Source organism: Pelophylax lessonae, assembly GCF_965119305.1.
Source record: "Pelophylax lessonae genome assembly, chromosome: 10".
Lineage (NCBI taxonomy): Eukaryota > Metazoa > Chordata > Amphibia > Anura > Ranidae > Pelophylax > Pelophylax lessonae.
The window spans coordinates 216,131,588-216,153,497 of record NC_138777.1 but is presented as its reverse complement, the minus strand read 5'-3'; the positions used below and the strand labels follow the sequence as shown (position 1 = coordinate 216,153,497).

The following is a 21,910-nucleotide window of genomic DNA, read 5'->3' as shown; positions in this document are numbered from 1 at the left end:
GCCAAAAACTTTCCCTAATTGGATAGCGGAGGGAATAGATACAACTGCCTTAAGGCTACGTTCACATGTGGGCGTAGCGGATCGCGGGCAGAATCACCGCGATTCTGCCAGCAATCCGGAAATCATTGGAAATCACGGGACGCCTGTGCGTTGCCCGTGATTTGCAATGGCACCCCAAACGCTGTGCGATGTTGCCGCGATTTTGGCTAAGCTGGGCACATGGCATGTCATGGCTGCTTGTGGTTTAGGCTGGGCTCACACTGTTACACCGCGTAAACGTATGCTTTACGTACTCTCAGTAACGCAACATGCAGAAACATGCATTTTGCGCCATGCACCTCTTTTGGCGTGTTAGGCAACTCCTTTAATTTAAAACACATCCCACATTAATACATAAAATAACGCACATTAACCTGCGTGCATTAACCTCCTGCCGATCAGCTGCCGTAGTTTTACTGGGGCAGATCAGCTCTATTACGTGTAACGACGTAACTTTACGTTGTTCCTTGTAATGGACAGTAGGGGGGGGGGGCGCGCCGATTGGCCAGAGTGGGGGGGGGGAGCCAATTGGCCGGTCCAGCCACCCGTGATCGCTCCCCATAAAGACAGAAAAGCGGTCTTCCTATGTAAACAAGGCAGACCGCCGTTCTTTTACAGATTAACACAGGGATCCTGTGTTCCTACTATTTAGGAACACAGGTCTCTGTGTTCATCTATTGAATACATCCCTCACACAGTTAGAAAGCACTCCCTAGGAGCACACTTAACCCTTTGATCGCTCCTGGTGTAAACCCCTTCCCTGCCAGTGTCATCATTACAGTAATAGTGCATATTTTTAGCGCTATTACTGTAGTAATGTCACTGGTCCCCTCAAAAGTGTCAGTTAGGGGTCCGATCTGTCTGTTGCAATGCTGCAGTTCTGCTAAAACTCACTGCTCGCCGTCATTACTAGTAAAAATAAAAAAATAAAAATGTCATAAATCTATCCCCTAGTTTGTAGACACGATAACTTTTGCGCAAACCAATCAATATACACTTATTGGCATTAGAAGGATCACACATATTCAGTTTGGGGGTCTTTAAGGCCCCCCCCCCCCCCCCACACTGATCACGTCTATTTTTTACCAAATATATGTGGCAGAATACATATTGGCCTAAACTGATTAAAAAATTTGATTTTTTTATTTTTTTTTATTAGATATGTTTTATAGCAGAAAGTAAACAATATTGTTTTCTTTTTTCAGAATTGTTGCCCTTTTTCGTTTGTAGCGCAAAAAATAAAAACAGCAGAGGTGATCAAATACCAGCAAAAGAAAGCGCTTTTTGTGTAAAAAAAAAAAAGGACATCAATTTTATTTGGGTACAGTGTCGAAAGACCGCGCATTTGTCAGTTAAAGTAATGCAGTGCCTTATTGCAAAAAATGGCCTGGTCATTAAGGGGGTAAAACCTTCAGGTCCAGAAGTGGTTAAACACACCGCTACAGTGTGCACCTAGTCATAGGGTTTAATGGGAGGAGATGTTCCATGCTGCTCCATGCAGGAAGCCTGTTGAAATCAATGACAGGTGGCCAGCTTGGGCGGATATCCATCCCGAAGTGAACAGTTGAGCGTGTCTGGTTGCATGGATCAGAATGCAATCTGTCTGCACCAAACCCACAAGGATGTACAGTCTGGGATGCATTTGCGGATCTCTGCACGTGGCTGCCAGGGCCAGACCAGAATACTGGGAAATTTCCTGGTAGGCCATCAAGCCCCCCTGCCCTGGGGCTGCCTGAACATCAGCGGCACCTGTAAAAAAAATGGCTGCGGCCGCCCGACATGTACACTGCGCATGCTTGGGAAAGCCGTACACGCTCGGCCATTCTCAGGCAGACGCAGTGATGTGTTGGCGCCAGGCGGTGGCATTTTTAAATGTAAGGCGTCTCACCGATTGGTAAGTAAGACCCCTCCGCAGCCCTGCATCTCCTGTACCATGCCCGCAGCCCTGCATCTCCTGTACCATGCCCGCAGCCCTGCATCTCCTGTACCATGCCCGCAGCCCCTGCATCTCCTGTACCATGGCCGCAGCACTGCATCTCCTGTACCATGCCCGCAGCCCCTGCATCTCCTGTACCATGCCCGTAACCTCTGACATGTCCTTCTGTACCATGCCTGCAGCCCCTGCATCCCCTGTACCATTTCCAGAGCCCCTGCATCTCCTGTACCATGCCCGCAGCTCCTTTACCATGCCCGCAGCCTCTGACATCTCCTGTACCATGCCCACAGCTCCTGTATCTCCTGTGCCATGCCTGCAGCCTCTGACATGTCCTCCTGTACCATGTCCACAGCCCCTGCATCTCCTGTACCATGCCCGCAACACTGCATCTCCTGTACCATGCCGGCAGCCCCTGCATCTCCTGTACCATGCCGGCAGCCCCTGCATCTCCTGTACCATGCCCGCAGCCCCTGCATCTCTTGTACCATGCCCGCAGCCCTGCATCTCCTGTACCATGCCCGCAGCCCCTGCATCTCTTGTACCATGCCTGCATCCCTGCATCTCCTGCACCATGCCTGCATCCCCTCCATACTCCTGTACCATGCCCGTAACCTCTGACATGTCCTCCTGTACCATGTCCAGAGCCCCTGCATCTCCTGTACCATGCCCGCAGCTCCTGTATCTCCTGTACCATGCCCACACAGCCTATGACCACCTCCTGTACCACGTTCGCACTTTTACCACTTTTAACTGTAATTTGCTCTTATTTATATATAAAGCCCTGTATGCTTTTATATCTGTCTTATCTATAATACACTCTTCAAATGTGCTTTAAAATGCATGGTTTTCCCTTTATAAACAAAAAAAAAATGACGTTATGCTGTTTTGCTGGTATAATAATGCTATGGGGCTGGTATAAATTATTTCCAGGGCTAAATTCTATTCCCCGTCCGGCTCTGCCAGCTGCCTGTCATTGATTTCAACAGGCTGCCTGCACTGGGCTTCACGGAACCCCTGTGCATCCTGTGCAGGTGAAGCCGACCCTTTGGAAGGGTTATGGATCTGTAAGCATGTGTGAATGAGGCTCAAATGTAATGCAAGCAGGGAAAGCACCTGATTCTGACCTGGTATCAGCTTGCAGTTCCTCTATAACAGATCTCAGACAGAGAGAGAAGCAGCACAAGGAGCTGCAGTTCTCATGGGTTCTAACAAGGGACATGTTGATAGAAGGAAAGAGCAGAGTGAGACAGAGAAATGAGCTCATCAGTCTGCTGCTTCTCCTTTCGCTGTCCAATCACAGGGTGAGGGAGGGACTAGATCTGTAAGTGTTACTGAAACGCATTACAGAAAATCCAGGGTTGTGCTGTGTGGCAGAGCTGTGTAAATCTCAGAACTCACTTGACACACATTTTGTCACAAATAACATCTCCTGTATATTTATCTGAGTTCAGCTTTAATCAAAACATTCTCTTAGTGATGATAATTAAAGGATTTTCTGGGGATATTACTGTCCTCGCTGTATTCTGTAATTTTCTAGCATGGCAGCTGATATGTATCACAGCGCTGCAAATATCTCATTATCCTTCTGCACACTGCGCTCATTTCACTAATCACATTAAACACTCAACCACAGTGACCCCCGCGCTCCACGTCATTCTACACCCACTGTCACCCGGGTAATCAATTTCTGGGTGACAACGCAAAGATAAAGAATAATGAAGTGTAATCCATTATCACATTAGTCACCTAGACCTGATCAGTGTGTGTGTGGGGGGGGCTTAAAGACCCCTAAACTGGATATGTGTGATCGGGTGCATACGTGACCCTATGCAACATGAACCAGGATTTATCCACAAGATGCAGACAGACACTGACTGGTGAGAATATTAGCCTGCACACCTGCTGTGTCCATTATGAGGGGCTCTCACCAGCCCTGTGCTGAGGTCCCAGGTCTGTACACCTGCTGTGCCCATTATGAGGGGCTCCCACCATCCCTGCGCCCAGTTATTGGGTCTGTACACCTGCTGTGTCCATTATGAGGGGTTCCCACCAGCCCTGTGCTGAGTTCCTGGGTCATTACACCTGCTGTGCCCATTATGAGGGTTCTCGCCATCCCTGTGCTTAGTTCCCAGGTCTGTACACCTGCTGTGCCCATTATGAGGAGTTCCCACCATCCCTGAGCTGAAATTATTGGTCTGTGCACCTGCTGTGCCCATTATGAGGGTTCCCACCATCCCTGTGCTGAGTTCCTTAGTCTGTACATCTGCTGTGCCCATTATGAGGGTTCTTGTCATCCCTGTGCTGAGTTCCCGGGGCTGTACACCTGGTGTGCCCATTATGAGGGGTCCCCACCATCCCTGCGCCCAGTTACTGGGTCTGTACACCTGCCGTGCCCATTATGAGGGGTTCCCACCATCCCTGCTGGATTTTATACTATGAAACATGTTACAGGAAAAGCTAAAATACAGAGGTAGGCCGTAACATTCAAAACTCCCAGGTGGACAGGAGCAGAGTTGAGAATGATGGCCATTGAGTATACAATTGATAAAATAAGCCAATACTGTCAGGTGATCAGTGCAGGTAGTTCTTGGTGCAGAGCTCCTGCCTTTAGGCTTTGATCACATTATTTTCTTCGCGGGTATGTTTTGCATGCTCTCCCCCATGTCGTGTGTAGGGCAGCCCATTCATTTCAATGGACTGCCCTACCCATGAGAAACATGGGGAAAGAAGTGCCTGACCCCTTTTATCATCAAAAAATCATTGGCAACACAATCTAAATTATTAGGGGTCACCATAGCAACCAAGGAGTTTCCTGTTTTTGGTAAACTGGCTGCTGGAATACGGTTGTCACGGGCAACACTGAACATTAAAAATAAAAATTTCCAGTGGTCACCATGGCATCCAAAATGATGCACACTTTAGTAAACTGGAAGCTGGAACATGGTTGCCATTGGCAACACAGTACAAATTACTAGCAATCACCATAGCAACCTAGGGGATGCTCACTTTAATAAACACACAACTGGACTATGGTTTCCATTGGCAAGACTGACATTTAAAGTAAAAGCAGTCACCAAAGGAGCTAAGAGATGCTTGTTTTAGTAATCTAACTGCTAGAATATGGTAGCCATGTGCAAAACGGCACTTTGGAAAGAATAAACAAATACTGGTCACCTAAGACCGCATTCACACTGGTACGACTTGGACCGCGACTTGTCAGCCTGACAAGTCGCGGTCCTCACGCTCCCATTGTGTAGTGCAGGAGCCGTTCTAATAGGAGCGACACAAGTCGCTCCGACTTAGAAAAAGGGTCCTGTACTACTTCGGGGCGACCTGGAGGCGACTTGCATTGACTTCCATTATGTGAAGTCCGTGCAAGTCGCTCCGAAGTCGTGCTGCACGTGACTTCACAGGTCGCCCCCTAAGTCGGAGCGACCTAATGTGAACGGAGGCTTAGCATCCAAGGAGATGTTGGCTTTAGTAAACTGCAACATCAGCACTTAAAAATAAATAAATAAATAAATATATATATATATATATATATATATACTAGGGATCGACCGATTATCGGCAAAGCCGATATATCGAGGGCCGATATGCACTTTCCCCGATATATCGGAATCGGCCCATGAGCTTACCGATATTGCCGATATTTCAGGAAAGTGATTGTACCGGAGTGATGGCTGCAGCTAGAGGCATCACCCCGGTACCGGCGTCCATAGCTGACGGTCGGCTGTCTTGTAAGAACAACCCATGCGGCTAAAAAGCTGTTCGGCTGTCATTACAAGGAGCGGGAGGGGACGTCCCTCCCTCCCACCGCCTTCCGCGGCTCACCCAGGTCTCCCGTCCCACCGGGAGACTCGGGCAACCAGCCTGCACGGCCGCCGAGGACCCAATCAAAGCCGCATTCGGCTCTAATCGGGTCTCCATGAAAAAACTTGGAAGTGATGTCATGAGTAACATCACTTCCGGGTACTCGGCGCTAGATTAAAAAAAATGACAGCATTCAAGACAGCCAAAATTGGCGCTTTGAATGCTTTTAAGTGCAGAGGAGAGGGCTGGGGTCTTTTAGACACCCAGATCCCTCCACAAAAGTAAACGTAAAAAAAAAAAAATAAATACATTTTTTTTTTAAATGTACAAAAATATCGGCCAATATCGGCCGATACTGATATGCATTGACCAAAATATCGGTATCGTCAATGAAAAACCGATATCGGTCGATCACTAATATATACACACACACACACACACAGTGTGTGTGTGTGTGTATATATATATATATATATATATATATATATATATATATATATAGCTATCAAGGAGTTACTATGGGCAACGAAAAAGCAGTCACCATAGCAACCAAAGAAATGCTTGCTGTAGAAAACCAACAGCTTAAAAATGGTTGCCCTGGGCATCACTGGCACGTTAAGAAAGGTAAACAAATACAGGTCACCGTGGCAACCAAGGAGATGCTTGCTTTAGTAAACTGAAAGCTGGAATATGTTTGCCATGTGCAACATCAGAACTTACCAGTAGTAACCAAAAGACACGCTCGCTCTAATAAACTGGCAGCTGGACTTTGGTTATCATAAGCAAACATGACATTAAACAGAAAAAAAATAACAAAAGCAGCTGTCACCATAGAAACCAAAGTGATGATTGCAGTAAAAAACTGACAGCTGAAATACGGTTGTCATGTGCAACATCGGTACCTAAAAAAAAGTAGCAGTAAGCATGGCAATCAAGAGATGCTTGCAGTAGGAAACCTACAGCTAAATTACAGTTGCCATGGGCATCACTGGCACATTAAAATGAAATAAACAATGCAGGTCACCATGGCAACCAAAAAGATGGTTGCTTTAATAAACTGGGAGCAGGACTATGGTTAACATGGGCAACACTAACATTAAGAAAACAAAATAAAAATAAATAAAAACAGCTGTCACCATAGCAACCAAAGTGATGATTGCGTTAGTTAACTGACAGCTGCAGTATGGTTGCCATGTGCAACTTTTTTAAAGGCATTTCCTGTGTTTTATTTGGAATTGGGGGGGCCCAGTGCGGCGAGTGAATAAGCGTCTCCCAAGGAACAAGCGGGCACACATCGATCCCCCGAGGCCTCTGCCAGCCAAGACTCCAGCCTGAGATTTATGTGACACCGGGGCGGATAAAGAATACATTTCGGGACGTTCACATCCGCCAACCGCCCCCCCATCCAGATCTGTATTCTGGAGGGGACGTGGGGGGCAGGTACCTGGTCCCCACCAGCTAACAGGCCAAATGGATTAATAATGAGCCACACACTAAGGAGGCCTTCTCAGTCCATTGAGGCCTATTCAGCCCCGGGTCATTAAACTGACTCCATGCAGACAATGGCGACCCTTTTCACAGCGCTGTGAACTTCCTATCTTCCATCCCGCTGTGCTCTGCGCTTATCGCAAAACAGTCATCTGTGTGCGGACAACAGCGGAGAAAAGCTTTTCCGATGGTTTATCATTTGCTCACTTTTTAAAGCAGTGGTGGTTAACTTTCCTAATATGGGGGGGCTTTAAGTGTGGCCCCTACAACATCAAAGGGCCACACAAAATGTAGTGACTAGTCAGTGTCAAAGATACAACAAGAAATAGTCAAAGACCATGAGCAGGATACAAGAGATGGTCAGAGACTGTGGACATGATACAAGAGATGGTCAGAGACTGTGGACATGATACAAGAGATGGTCAGAGACTGCAGACATGATACAGGAGATGGTCAGAGACTGCGGACATGATACAGGAGATTTTCAGAGACTGTAGACATGATACAGGAGATGGTCAGAGACCGCAGACATGATACAGGAGATGGTCAGAGGTGCAGACATGATACAGGAGATGGTCAGAGAAGTCAGAGAATGCAGACATGATACAGGAGATGATCAGAGAGTGCAGACATGATACAGGAGATGGTCAGAGACTGCAGACATGATACAGGAGATGGTCAGAGACTGCAGACATGATACAAGAGATGGTCAGAGACTGCTAGCATGATACAGGAGATGGACAGAGACTACAGACATGATACAAGAGATGGTCAGAGACTGCAGACATGATATAAGAGATGGTCAGAGACTGCAGACATACTACAGGAGATGGTCAGAGACTGCAGACATGATACAGGAGATGGTCAGAGACTGCAGACATGATACAGGAGATGGTCAGAGACTGCAGACATGATACAGGAGATTTTCAGAGACTGCAGACATGATACAGGAGATGGTCAGAGACCGCAGACATGATACAGGAGATGGTCAGAGAGTGCAGACATGATACAGGAGATGGTCAGAGGTGCAGACATGATACAGGAGATGGTCAGAGGTGCAGACATGATACAGGAGATGGTCAGAGGTGCAGACATGATACAGGAGATTGTTAGAGACTGCAGACATACTACAGGAGATGTCAGAGACGGCAGGCATGATACAGGAGATGTCAGAGACGGCAGGCATGATACTTGAGATGACGGAGTGGATGGTGGCAACTAGTAGCAGTTTTGGCTTTAGATAACCCCTCTGTAAATTTTGTTTCCCATCATTTTCCTCCGCTTCCTGTCCTGGAGACACCACAGGAAGTGAGAGGAAAACCTCTCCCTGTTGTCAATAGAACAGCTGTTCCCATTTGAAGATTTTCCCTCTATTCCTGTTTCGGTGACAACTTTAAAATATTGGATTTCTCATCACTTGATAACTGTCACCTGGATAAATAAAGAGGGTGAATCTTCCCATCAGGGACACAGACGACAATAAAATATGACAGAGGTTTTAATTCATCCAACGCTAGAAGAAAATGATCAACTTTAAATAGAGCTTTGTTGGTAATAATGTGATCCCCTCTGGGTGGGATGTCTTTTCTGAATGGAGGATCAGCCTTCTGCGTACCACCTGAGCAATCTCAGTGCTGTCATGAGAACAGCTGCAGCAGGGGCTGACTGGCAACTTTAAGCCCAGGGGGCAAGTACAAACCAGAGGACCATGGTGAAGCGACTCGGCCCACTCTCCCTCTTCCCGTCCTCCTCCTGACCCCCATTCCAGGCTGAAGCTCAGCTCCAGGTACTCTCTACTCACCGGCTGAATCTGGGTTCCCAACCTGGCCTGCAGGGGGCGACTGGGGGGGGGGGGGGAGCTGGGACAGCTCAATTGGGACTGGCCAGGGGAGAGTCTCAAGTGGGGCATGAAACCGGCCTCTGCTCAGACACAGTTTATACCATCCAAGCTTTCCTTGTCTTCATCCTGCACTCAGTAGGTCACTGGCAGAGACTTTTTACTTATCTTCACCAGGAATCCTTTAGTCATGTCTGTGGCAGAAGCGGTGCCGCCTTTTTACAGGACATCAGAGTGGCCCAGGGGGGCAATTGCCCCCCTGCCCCCTGGCCCAGTCCTCCCCTGAGCTGCAGTGTCTGCATCCCTTTAGAAGCCTTATGCTGGACATACATGTATAGATTTTCGTTTGGAAGTTTTCGTTTTAAGAAAATTTGTTTGATTTTCTAATCGTTAGTGGGGTCAAATCGATGTCCGGTTTCGAATGCAGTGACGGGAAAAATAAAAAGGGGCAGGAAGGAAAACTTTTCTTCATCAAATGAATGGTACCTGTGCGTGTTTGCAATAGGAGCGCATTCCCGCACTGGAACCGCTTTAAATAAGCCTTAGGCTGCATTTACACCTGAATGTGAGCGTTTTTTCAAGTGTTTTTTCACACCTTTTTATGCACGATTTTGCATGTACAGCATTTTGCCATTCTTTTATTTGGCAACAGAGAAAACTATTATCTGTTGCATCATTTGTTGCTAGGTTTTTCAGTTTTTTTTAGGGTTAGGATTAGGGGTTGAGGTTAGGGTTAGAATTAGGGGTTAGGGTTTGGGTTAGGGGTTAAAACGTTATTCTTGGTCGCCTGACAAGTAGCAGTCCATGCTGTGCAATGGAACCGTTCTAATAGGAGCGACTCAAGTCGCTCCGACTTAAAAAAAGGTTCCTTGGTTGACTTGCATTAATTTCCATTATGTGAAGTCGTTGCAAGCCGTGCCGAAGTCGCAGTGCACGGGTGACTTCATTCATCGCCCGAAGTCGTGTTGGATCAGTCCCGGTTCACACTAAGGCGACCTGTGAGGCGACCTGGTCGCCTCACCGGTCGCCGTAGGTCGCCTCCCATAGGGAAGCTGCGGACCCGTTCTAATAGGAGCGACACAAGTCGCTCCGACTTAGAAAAAGGGTCCGGAGCTTCTTTGGGGCGACCAGGAGGCGACCGCCATAGACTTCAATGTTATGAAGTCCGTGGCGGCTGCTCCGAGGTTGCGGCGCGCTGCTCGCACCGCGACCTCGGAGGTGGCGGTGCTAAGTAGCATCGCCCCTATGTGAACGGGGCCTCAGTGTGAACCGACACTAACCCTTAAAAAATAATATAAAATAATACTTATAATAACAAAAAATAATAATAAATAAACACCCTAACCCTAAGGCTGCATTCACATGTCAGCTTATAATCGCGGGCAGAACCGCCGGGGATCGGCGGGCGTAAATCGCGGCAACATCGCTCGGCGTTTGGGGGGCTATTGCAAATCAACGGGCAACGCTAGGCGTCCCGCGATTTGCAATAAATCTCCGAATCGCGGGTGGAACCGCGGCGGTTCTGCCCGCGATTATAAGCTGACATGTGAATGCAGCCTTACACAAAATAAATAAAATAAATTATTGTTAATAATAATAGTAATAATAATTACAAAAAATAGATTATTATTATTAATAATACTTATTTAATATAATGTTTTAAGGCTAGGTGTTAATTATTATTTATTTAAATTCATTTTAATTCTTTTTTTTTTTATTATTTAATTATAATGATTTTAAGTTCATTGTGTAATATATATATATATATTTTATATTTTTTCATTTGAGCAGGAAATCACACAAAAACAAGTGACAAAATGGGAAAAAGCGTGCACTAATGCCCTTTAGGAAGACACAGCCCCCCAAGCATCTGCAAACACATGTTTTTGCATGCATCAAACCCCATGGTGCTGCAGCACTATGCGATTTAGTGCGGTGCATTTTTGGAAAAGAGTCAGGGACTTATTTTCTGTGTTTCTTGCATGTAAGGCAGCCCAGGAAGGCGTTGCAAAGGCATGGAAATGCGCCTGCGCTCCGTCACACCTGTGGGCGTGAACCAAGCTTTAGAGCAAATCTCCCTAAAAGATAAACTCTTATTACAGGGGATCCTTGAAAATGGACTTGAAGCTCGGTGCAAAAGGACTGCATGATATATTCTACATGTCTACATCCGGAGTTTTTCTTTAGTTCACTATTATAGCTACAGATTGGTCAGAACTTCTCTTGGTCGTTAAAAGGTAAAGCCTGCACATTATAGGAAATGCAACTTATGATATCTTCCTGCATGTGAGAGGCCAGACAGATTAAAGAGGAACTCATGACACAACCCTTCTTGTTTAGAATGGAGCGGATAAGGAATACACCCCCTGTCAAGCTTTTGCTGTGTCCCTTTTCAGATGATTTTTCCTCAATCCCTGTCCCAGTGACCACACAGGAAATGTGCAAAGAATTGCCTGTACGAGGCTCACGCTAGTCCTAGAGCCCATTTATGTTTTTGAGTTAATGAACGCTATGTCACACGGTCATGTGCGCTGTGTTAGGGCATTGAAATTAATGGGCTGACCACGCACCGCGACCTGCCAGAAATTAGACACGCACCATATTTCATAGCACAAACGCTGCGGCGTGCTGCAGTGCAAGTGGATTGTCTTAGAACGTTGGGGTTTCCGCTCAAAATAAATGGCGCCGCAATGCATGTAACGTGCTTTACCCCACGTTGCGTTGACGCGCGCATTACTACAATGCAATAGTGAAAATGGGCCTATACTGTTTTCCTGGGATATGCTGCAGTTTAAATATTCTTAGGCCCCATGCACATGTCTATCTATGGGCACAGTATGAAGACCGTACAGTAGGGTTGCCACCTTTTCTTCAAGACAAACTCGAACACTTTAGCGGCGCACAGCATTTTTTTTTTTTTTTTTTTTGTAGTATAAACTATACATACATTTTACAATTAAATAACATTTCTAATCATATGAAGTTAATCACAAGAGTTCCCCTTTACATCAGAGTTCACAGAGTTTCCCTTTTACATCTGAATACGCAGAGCTCTCCTTTTACATCTGAATACGCAGAGTTCCCTTAAACTATAAGGGGGAACTCAGTAGACTCTGATGTAAGGAAGAACTCTGGGGACTCTAACATAAGGGATGCTCTAGGAACCCCTACTTGAGGCGGAACATTGAGAACTCTGATGTACGGAGAGGACTCTGATTTAAAGGGGAACACTGTGGCCTCTGGTGTAAAGGGGAACTCTGATGTAAGGGGTGCTCTGAGAACCCTGATTTACCTTAGTGTACTTAGAGGCAGGAGAGAGAAGGTGTGTGTGGGGGGGGGGAGAGACATCAGTCAAAGATAGGGAAGGATGGTGAGTTCACTCACCCCTTGGCAGTCAGCACCTCTCATCCAGATGTATCTGAGACACCTGGACACAGGATTCCAAACCCGAACTGTCCGGGTGAATCCCCGAAAGGTGGCAACCCAACTGTACAGGGCTCATACTTATTTACTGGTGTCTGTGGGGAGCTGTGATATGCTGAGCATAGGTGTATGTGGCCTATTGCATTAGTGTGTGCACCCTAAAGCTCAAACACACATGTGCAGTAGAAGAGTGGACGGTGTCAGTAGGGCAGAGGAGGGTGTCAGTAGGGCAGAGGAGGGTGTCAGTAGGGCAGAGGACGGTGTCAGTAGGGCAGAGGACGGTGTCAGTAGGGCAGAGGACAGTGACAGTAGGGCAGAGGACAGTGACAGTAGGGCAGAGGACGGTGACAGTAGGGCAGAGGACGGTGACAGTAGGGCAGAGGACGGTGTCAGTAGGGCAGAGGACAGTGACAGTAGGGCAGAGGACGGTGTCAGTAGGGCAGAGGACGGTGACAGTAGGGCAGAGGACGGTGTCAGTAGGGCAGAGGACGGTGGCAGTAGGGCAGAGGATGGTTTCAGTAGGGCAGAGGACAGTGTCAGTAGAGGACGGTGTCAGCAGGGCAGTGGATGGTGTCAGTAGGACAATGGATGGTTTCAATAGGACAGTGGATGGTGTCAGTAGGACAGTGGATGGTGTCAGTAGGACAGTGGATGGTGTCAGTCTGTAGAGCAGTGGACTTTGTCAATAGGGCAGAGAAAAGTGTCCGTAGGGCTGAGGGTGGTGTCAGTAGGGCAGAGATTGGTATCAGGGTGTTTTTTTTTTTGTTATTTTATTTTGTTATTTTTTAGAATTGTATTTTTTTTATTATTTTTATATAATTTGTTAGGAGCCCCATTGGGGGCTTTGGTGAAATATCAGAGAAAGGAACTAAGGACAGAGATTCCCCAGTCCTTTTTAGGAGGAGTGTGCATTCAGCAGGGGTAATCTGCATTGCACAGGTTGATGGGGGTGTGCCCAGGCACACCTGGCACACCCCAAGCACACGCCTATGATGCTGAGGCCGTATGAACTCTCCTGTCTACTGATAACAGATCTGTACAGAGCTCATTCAGATTTATCTACTGCAAATCCTACTTCTACGTAGCGCCCTATCACTGTAATGTGAGCTCTCCTGGCTACGGACACAGTGCAGAGATAAACTGTACAGAGCTCATGCTAATTCTACTACCCCAATCCTTAATACTACTCATCCCAAACAAGTGCTGTTATATGCTGCTGCTACAGTGTGACTTTTCCTGTCTAAAGGCACAGCGGAGAGAACTGTACAGAGCTCATACTAGTTTTATACAGGGTCATCTTTAACACAGAACAAAAGGGGCAGCTGCCCCGGGCCCAGTCATTGTTGTGGGGCCCAAGGCAGCTTTCCCTTGAGATTGCACTGCCTGCAAATAGATAATAAGTGGATCTGGGAGGGCCCAGGGAAATGTTTGCCCAGGGTCCAATCAATATTAAAGACAGCCCTGATTTTATAACCTAAATCCCTAATACTACTAGTGATTAACAAATGTTGTAATGTATTGCTGCATTGTGCCCCCCCATTTACAGACACAGCAGAGCCAGAACTGTACAGAGCTCATACTGCATTCATTAACCAATTCCTCATACTAGATTATCATTGTGATGTATTGCTGCAGAGTGAGCTCTGCTGTGGGACGGTGCCACCATAAGGCAGCTCAGGCAGCTGCCTTAGGGCACCAGGATGGGGCTATAGAGATGGAAAGTTTGGATCTTTTATGTGAATCGGTTCATTTCGAGCTACTCATTGAAATGAACCGATTCATGGATCGATTCTTCGGTTCACTTGCTGAGTCTGCTGACAAGCAAGTGAACTGAAGCTCCGGATCTGACTCAACCTTATTAAATGATGCGAATCAGAAGACTTTGATTCACAGAAGGTTGACAGATCCTTATTAAGTGGAAAAAAAAAGTGATAAAAAAGAAAAGTGAGACTCGTGATTCTTCCAGTGTACTGTGTTCTAAGTGAGACTCGTGATTCTTTGATTCTTCCACTGTACTGTGTTCTAAGGTAGAATTGTGATTCTTTGATTCTTTCAGTATACTGTGTTCTAAGTGAGACTCGTGATTCTTTGATTCTTTCAGTGTACTGTGTTCTAAGGTAGAATTGTGATTCTTTGATTCTTTCAGTGTACTGTGTTCTAAGGTAGAATTGTGATTCTTTGATTCTTTCAGTATACTGTGTTCTAAGGTAGAATTGTGATTCTTTGATTCTTTCAGTGTACTGTGTTCTAAGGTAGAATTGTGATTCTTTGATTCTTTCAGTATACTGTGTTCTAAGTGAGACTTGTGATTCTTTGATTCTTTCAGTGTACTTTGTTCTAAGTGAGACTCGTGATTCTTTGATTCTTTCAGTATACTGTGTTCTAAGTGAGACTCGTGATTCTTTGATTCTTTCAGTGTACTGTGTTCTAAGTGAGACTCCTGATTCTTTGACTCAGTATCTGTTCTGTTGACTCAGAACTGTTGTAAGTTTGTATCCAGTTCTTGATTGTCAGTGTGCTGTGAGCCGGCTGATTGGTTGTAGGGAAGGGCTGAGCTCGCTCTCTCTAGGATCATATTAGCAGACCTGTCTCCTATTGAGTCAATAGTGAACTTTTTCAAATGAATCCATTCTGTCAGATGAATCCATTCATCCAGTTCACTGAAAAGAATCGATTCAAAATCAGCATCTTCCGTGGGCGATGTATGAGTTTATTCTAGCATAGTCCTCATAGAGGACCTGTATATAGAGGACGGGCCGACCCTGCTCACTTCCCTGTCATAGCTGGCTGTCAGGGCCGGTCTAAGGATATTTGTCTACACAGGAGAAGGTGCATTTTACCAAACCCCCCCCCCCCCACCCATTAAAGCTGAGTCAGATCCAGAGCTTCGGTTCACTTGCTTGTCAGCGGACTCAGCAAGTGGTAAACCATAGAATCGATTCATCAATCGGTTGATTTCAATGAGTGGTTCGAAATAAAACCGATTCACATAAAAGATCCGAACTTCCCATCACTAGCGGAAGATGCTCTGCTTAATGCACATCCAGCAGGTAGGCGTGTCAGAACTCTGACAGGTGGGCGTGGCCATTGGTGGGGAAGCCAAGTCACAGTTTGGACCAGGGACCAATAAGACGTGGGCTGCCAGGTTGACTTGCAGGGGAAGCCCCGCCCCCCGTGTGTTTCTCACCCAGCAGTGCAGAGGCTGCTTAGTGGGCGTGGTGGGTGGTGACCGTGGTCCAAGGACCACATACACTTACAATCTGCAGACTGACAGAGGCACTGCTCTGTCCATCCCCTAGTCACTACATGTACACAACTTATCTTCCATATACCTGGACTGGCTTCCTGGAGCTCCCACACCTCCGCAGACATCACAACTTATCTTGGATCACACACAAGAGCGCTCTGGATATAGCAGTATATGGTGTGTCCAGCTGTCTGGGCATTGCGAAAAAGTGTATTTGCTGGGACAGTTAAAGCGGTTGTAAACCCAAAGAACAAAAAAAAAAAAAAAAAAAAAACCTGCAAGACAAAGGCATAATGAGCTAGTATGCATCGCATACTAGCCCATTATGTGTAACTTACCTTAGAACGAAGCCCCGACACGGACCCCCGGACTTCGCTGCGGGCGCTGCCATGATCCCTCGCCGTCTCTTCCGGGTTCGGCGGCTCCGGCGCGGTGATTGGCTGGAAGAGACGGCTCCGGCGCGATGACGTCACTCCCGCGCATGCGCGCGGGAGTGATTTTCCGGCAAGCTCCCGGCAAATAGATTGAAGGTCCCCCCGGACCTTCAGAGCGCATGCGCCGCTCGCGCAATCGGCTGCATGCACTGTAAATATCTCCTAAACCATGCCGGTTTAGGAGATATTATTTGTACCTACAGGTAAGCCTTATTATAGGCTTACCTGTAGGTCAAAGTGTAAAAAAGCGGGATACTACCGCTTTAAATTACCCAGGACAGGCTCCTATTTGCCGGGACTGTCTCGGTAAAAACGGGACAGTTGGCAAGTATGCACACGCTGAATGGCAGTGAAGGGTGCAGACTGGAGCCGCCTGTGTGTGTACATAGAGGAGATGGAGGGGGTAGCAGCTGGGGACCATATTCTGTCATGTGTGTGAGCCAGGGTTCCATGGGGCCCAAGGGTTCCTCCTGAGGTTGTTAGGGGTTCCTTGAGCAATGGGCAATTTTCTGTCTCTCAGATAAATTCCTAATGACACCATTGTTCCTTTTAGCTATCTGTAAGGGGTTAATTCTTCCCAATGATGACAAGAGTAAGGAACATTCTTCCCACTGACTGTCACACTAAGGTGTCATGAGTTGTAGATTTTTAATTTTTAGCAGAGGTTCCCCGAGACCAGAAATGTATTTCAAGGGTTCCTCTGTGTTAAAAAGGTTGAGAAAGGCTGATGTAAGCACAGCACCCCCTCCATGGCACTGTGTAATGGTTATGGTGGCCATACACACTTCCATCAAGGATATACGTCTTCTCTGATCCATCTCCATCCATCCATAATCCAATCATAGTGACCCATTCCATCTGTATTGGTGGTGGATAGGGAAGAGGATTCCCATCCATCATTGGAAGATACGATTGTAAATGATTAAACATCCATACAATCTCTTAATCTGATTTATCTATACTTAATCAGATTCACAATGAAAGTATCTCAATGCTGCTGCAGGTGCCTGATGTCCTTCTTATCAACCAATGACGTCAGTGGTTGTTAGGGCACTGGCGGCTGGCCTGCACAGCGCCTAAGGTTGTAACGCTGCACAATGAGACCAGTGTCTTTGAGCAACAAATAAGTAGGCGTGATCAACCTGCTGGCTTGTACCAATTTTGGGGCAATTTTTAGGTATTTTACCAAGACATCTCTGAAGAACCCAGAATTAGCCCCCCCGGCACCCTGATTGAAAAAGGCTGGTATACACAAACATGTACTCATGCATACATATACGCACATGCACACATACACATACATACACACACATATACACAAATGCACACATACACACACGCACATGCACAAACATAGACACACATGCACACACACATTCACACACACACACACGCACACATACATAGACACACATACATATACACACATGCACATACATAGACGCACATGCAGATACACATACATAGACACACATGCACACACACATTCACACACACACATACATAGACACATATACATAGACACACATACATATACACACATACATATACACACATACATATACACACATGCACATACATAGACGCACATGCAGATACACATACATAGATACACATGCACTTACGCACACACATGCACACACGCACATGCACACATAGACACACATGCACATACCCACATACATATACACACATACATGCACACATACATACTGTATACACATGCACACATACATGTACACACATACATACATAGACACACATGCACACACGCACACATACACACATACACAGACACACATGCACACACATATACACACATGCACATACCCACATACATATACACACATGCACATACACACATACATATACACACATGCACATACACACATAGACCTCTCTTATATACTGTCACACTACATGGAGATAACTGAACAGAGCTCATACCAATATTACTTTTCTAACCCATAAGCACTAAAAGTGATATACTGCTGCAGAGTGATCTTTTCTATATACTGTCTGACTACATGGAGATCACTGAACAGAGCTCATACCAGCTTTACTTATCTAACCCGAGAGCACTGCGGTATATTGCTGTAGAGTGACCTCTCTTATATACTGTCACTCTACATGGAGATATAGAGAAAGAGATGAACAACACTCAGGCAGTTTGGAACTTCACAGCCAGCCTTGGGTGCACCGTGCAGGACCTCGGATCGCCACCGCAGACCGGATACAAGAGAAATGGCCGCACACCAGACGATGGCTCACGATGAAAGGCTTTACTGAACAAGGATGCAAGGTACAGCAAAATGGATGGTAGACATGGTTCACACGACTCACAGCGTGCTTGTTCACTACTCTTAGTAGTATATTTCCTGGTGTGCGGCCATTTCTCTTGTACTCTACATGGAGATAACTGAACAGAGCTCATACCAATATGATTTATCTAACCCATGAGCACTATTTTCTTACATGGGGACATAGTGCTGCAGTGTGATCTCTCCTACATACTGGCATAGTGCATGGCGATGACTGAACAGAGCTCATACCATAGTAATACAGTCCAACTGTCTGGTCTGTATTCTCCCCTGTCTGCTGACACATAACTGTACGAGGCTCATACCACTTTCACCATTCTTGAACACAGAATTTTGACAGAAGATTACCTTATAGGAAACCTACCTGGAAGAAGCTGAACATGTGTTTTAGGAGCCTTTGATGGAAGCTGCCTTTCTGGGTCAGTAAAGCTTTGGTTCAGCTTCACTGTGAGCAATGAAATGGCTCTGGAACAAGCAATAGGGGGGGGGGGTAGGGAACGATGCCCTTTGCCTAAAGGCCTCTGAGACAAGGGGGTAGTTTGATGACAGGTTCCCTTTAAACATTTTGTAACGTCTTTGGGCTTAAACAGGGCGCTACATGCGACGTGACCAATCAGAATCTTTCTTGCACGGGTCTAATTTTAGCGGTGGCACCTGTGGATAATGTATTTGGTACCCAGCCCCCCCCCCCCCCCCCCATGAATAAAACTGAGCGTGGAAGAGGTGATGGCGATTTTCTTACCTATGATGATGGCACAAGCGCTCACCAGCCCGATCTCTTTTTTTAGAGTCACTTTCTCTGCGCCGGCGTCCTGGCTCGGCGCGGCGTCGGGCAGGTGCGGCGTCGGTGCCTTTGCGTCGTGCCCCGGACTGCTGTTTGTTGTCTTGATCTGGTTCTCCCCTGCCATGGCTCCAGCGTCCCGGAATTCCTTCTACCCAGATCGGCTCCCCGCGGTGCCCCTCCGTGCGAAGTCCCCGGGATCTCCTTCCAAAAACAGACCCTGCGCGGTGTAGCGGGCGCATACAGTGGCAGCACACAGCCTGGCATGCACACCGAGTGCCCTTCACATGCCGCTTCGCACAGCCAGTGTCCGGGGCCAGGAGGAGGGTCTGCACACACGCTCGGCTCTTAAAGACACCGAGCTCCCATCTGCGCCCTCCCCCCCCCCCCTTTCTCCCCCCTCCTCCCTCCCCCCTCCTCCTGAATAAAACTTCATTATACTCTTTTAGCAGTTAATGCAAATATTTTCTGCACTAAGGTATTAAGCTGCGCCACGGGGCTCCGCGGCAAAATCCACGCTAATCTTCATTATATTGCTCAGGCTCTGCAAAATGCAACATTCCTCAGGGGGTCAGCGGAGAGCCGAACCCTAAACTGGGTGACATTTCCTTCGCTAAAGCGCTGCGTATCGTAATCCTTCGCTTTTCTTTTTTTGCTTATAAGAAATCCCATTTTCCCCTTTTTTTTTTTTTTTTCAATCTCTTTTTACATCTCAATGCTGCGGATCTCCTCCGGCCTCTTCCAGCTGCTTCCCGTCTACACGCATTGGCTGCACATCTGGATCGGCATTCTGATAGCGACAGCGGTGGAGCACGCTGGCGCAAGGTGCGTCGGCACAGCCGCTTGTGGTCTCCATCAGGGTGACAACGCAGGAGCGCATTTGAAGGACCGTTGCCACCTTATAGGCTCCGTTCACGCTTGTGCGGTTTGTCCTGCCGGACACATTAATCGCCCGCGGTTTTAAATCACTGCAAAATATAAATCTTCTGCAGTCGCAGCAAACCGCATGGCTTGAAGCATGGTGCCATTAGGAAGTAATGGCTTCACAAAAGTGTCCCGCGTTTTGCAGCAATTTAAAACCGTGGGAGGAATCACTGCAATTCTGTCCGTGGTTTTAAATCGCTGCAAAACAAATACGCTGCAGTCGCAGCAAACAGCATGGCTTGAAGCATGGTGCCATTAGGAAGTAATAGTTTTGTAAAAGTGTCCTGCGTTTTGCAGCGATTTAAAACCATGGGTGGAATCGCCGCAATTCTGTCCGTGGTTTTAAATTGCTGCAAAACATAAATACGCTGCAGTCGCAGCAAACCGCATGGCTTGAAGCATGGTGCCATTAGGAAGTAATGGCTTCACAAAAGTGTCCCGCATTTTGCAGCGATTTAAAACCACGGGCAGGGATCGCCGCAATTCCTCCCGCGGTTTTAAATTGCTGCAAAACATAAATCCGCTGCAGTCGCAGCAAACCGCATGGCCTGAAGCATGGTGCCATTAAGAAGTAATAGTTTCGCAAAAGTGTCCTCCGTTTTGCAGCGATTTAAAACCGTGGGCGGAATCGCCACAATTCCTCCTGCGGTTTTAAATTGCTCCAAAGTTTGTATTGAGCACCTTTTGAAATCGCAATACCTTTTCTTCAAGTTTCATACATTTGAATGGTTTCCATTGCAATCAACAGGCTGTGACTTGTCCTGCGACTTTATGTGATCGAAGTCGCAGGACAAGTCACAGCCCATTGATTGCACTGTAACCCATTCAAATGTATGAAACTTGGGGAAAGGGTATTGCGACTTCAAAGGTGCTCAATAAAAACTTTGCAGCGATTTAAAAACCGAGGGAGGAATTGCGGCGATTCCGCCCGTGGTTTTGAATCGCTTCAAAACACGGGACGCTTTTGCGAAGCCATTACTTCTTAATGGTACCATGCTTCAAGCCATGCGGTTTCCTATGACTGCAGCGGATTTATGTTTTCCAGTGATTTAAAAACCGCGGGAGGAATTGCTGCGATTTCACCCGTGGTTTTAAATCGATGCAAAACGCAGGACGCTTTTGCGAAGCGATTACTCCGCACCACATTCTTGCCCAGTAAATCGTGCTACTTTTGCGATTTAAAACCACGGGCGGAATTACGCCGATTCAGCCCACGGTTTTATATCACTGCAAAATGCAGGACGCTTTTGCGATGCCATTACTTCTTAATGGCATCATGCTTCACGCCATGCGGTTTGCTGCGAGTGCAGCGGATTTATGTTTTGCAGTGGTTTAAAACCGTGGGCGGAATTGCGTCATTCAGTTTGCTCCGACTGCAGCGGATTTATGTTTTGCAGGGATTTGAAAACCGCGGGCCGAATTGCGGCGATTCCACCCGCGGTTTTAAATCGTTGCAAAACGCCAGACGCTTTTGCAAAGCCATTACTTCTTAATGGTACAATGCTTCAAGCCATGTGGTTTGCTCCGACTGCAGCAGATTTATGTTATGCAGTGATTTAATACCGCGGGCGGAATTGCGGCTATTCCGCCTGCAGGTTTAAAATCGCTGCAAAACGCTGGACGCTTTTGCGTAGCAATACTTCGTACCATTATCTTGCCGCTATTGT

The 21,910-nt window shown here is 46.8% G+C and overlaps 1 protein-coding gene across 1 annotated transcript in view; it reads right to left on the bottom strand.

The window, feature by feature from the left end:
• SLC7A10 (solute carrier family 7 member 10) overlaps window positions 1-19,597 on the bottom strand; it is a 96,527-nt gene extending 76,930 nt beyond the window's left edge. Inside the window, exon 1 of the mRNA XM_082270414.1 lies at window positions 19,281-19,597. Within this exon, the coding sequence (XP_082126540.1) occupies window positions 19,281-19,446 (166 nt within the window). The 5' untranslated portion in view covers window positions 19,447-19,597. The remainder of the gene's footprint in view (window positions 1-19,280) is intronic.
• Window positions 19,598-21,910: the final 2,313 nt, after the last annotated feature.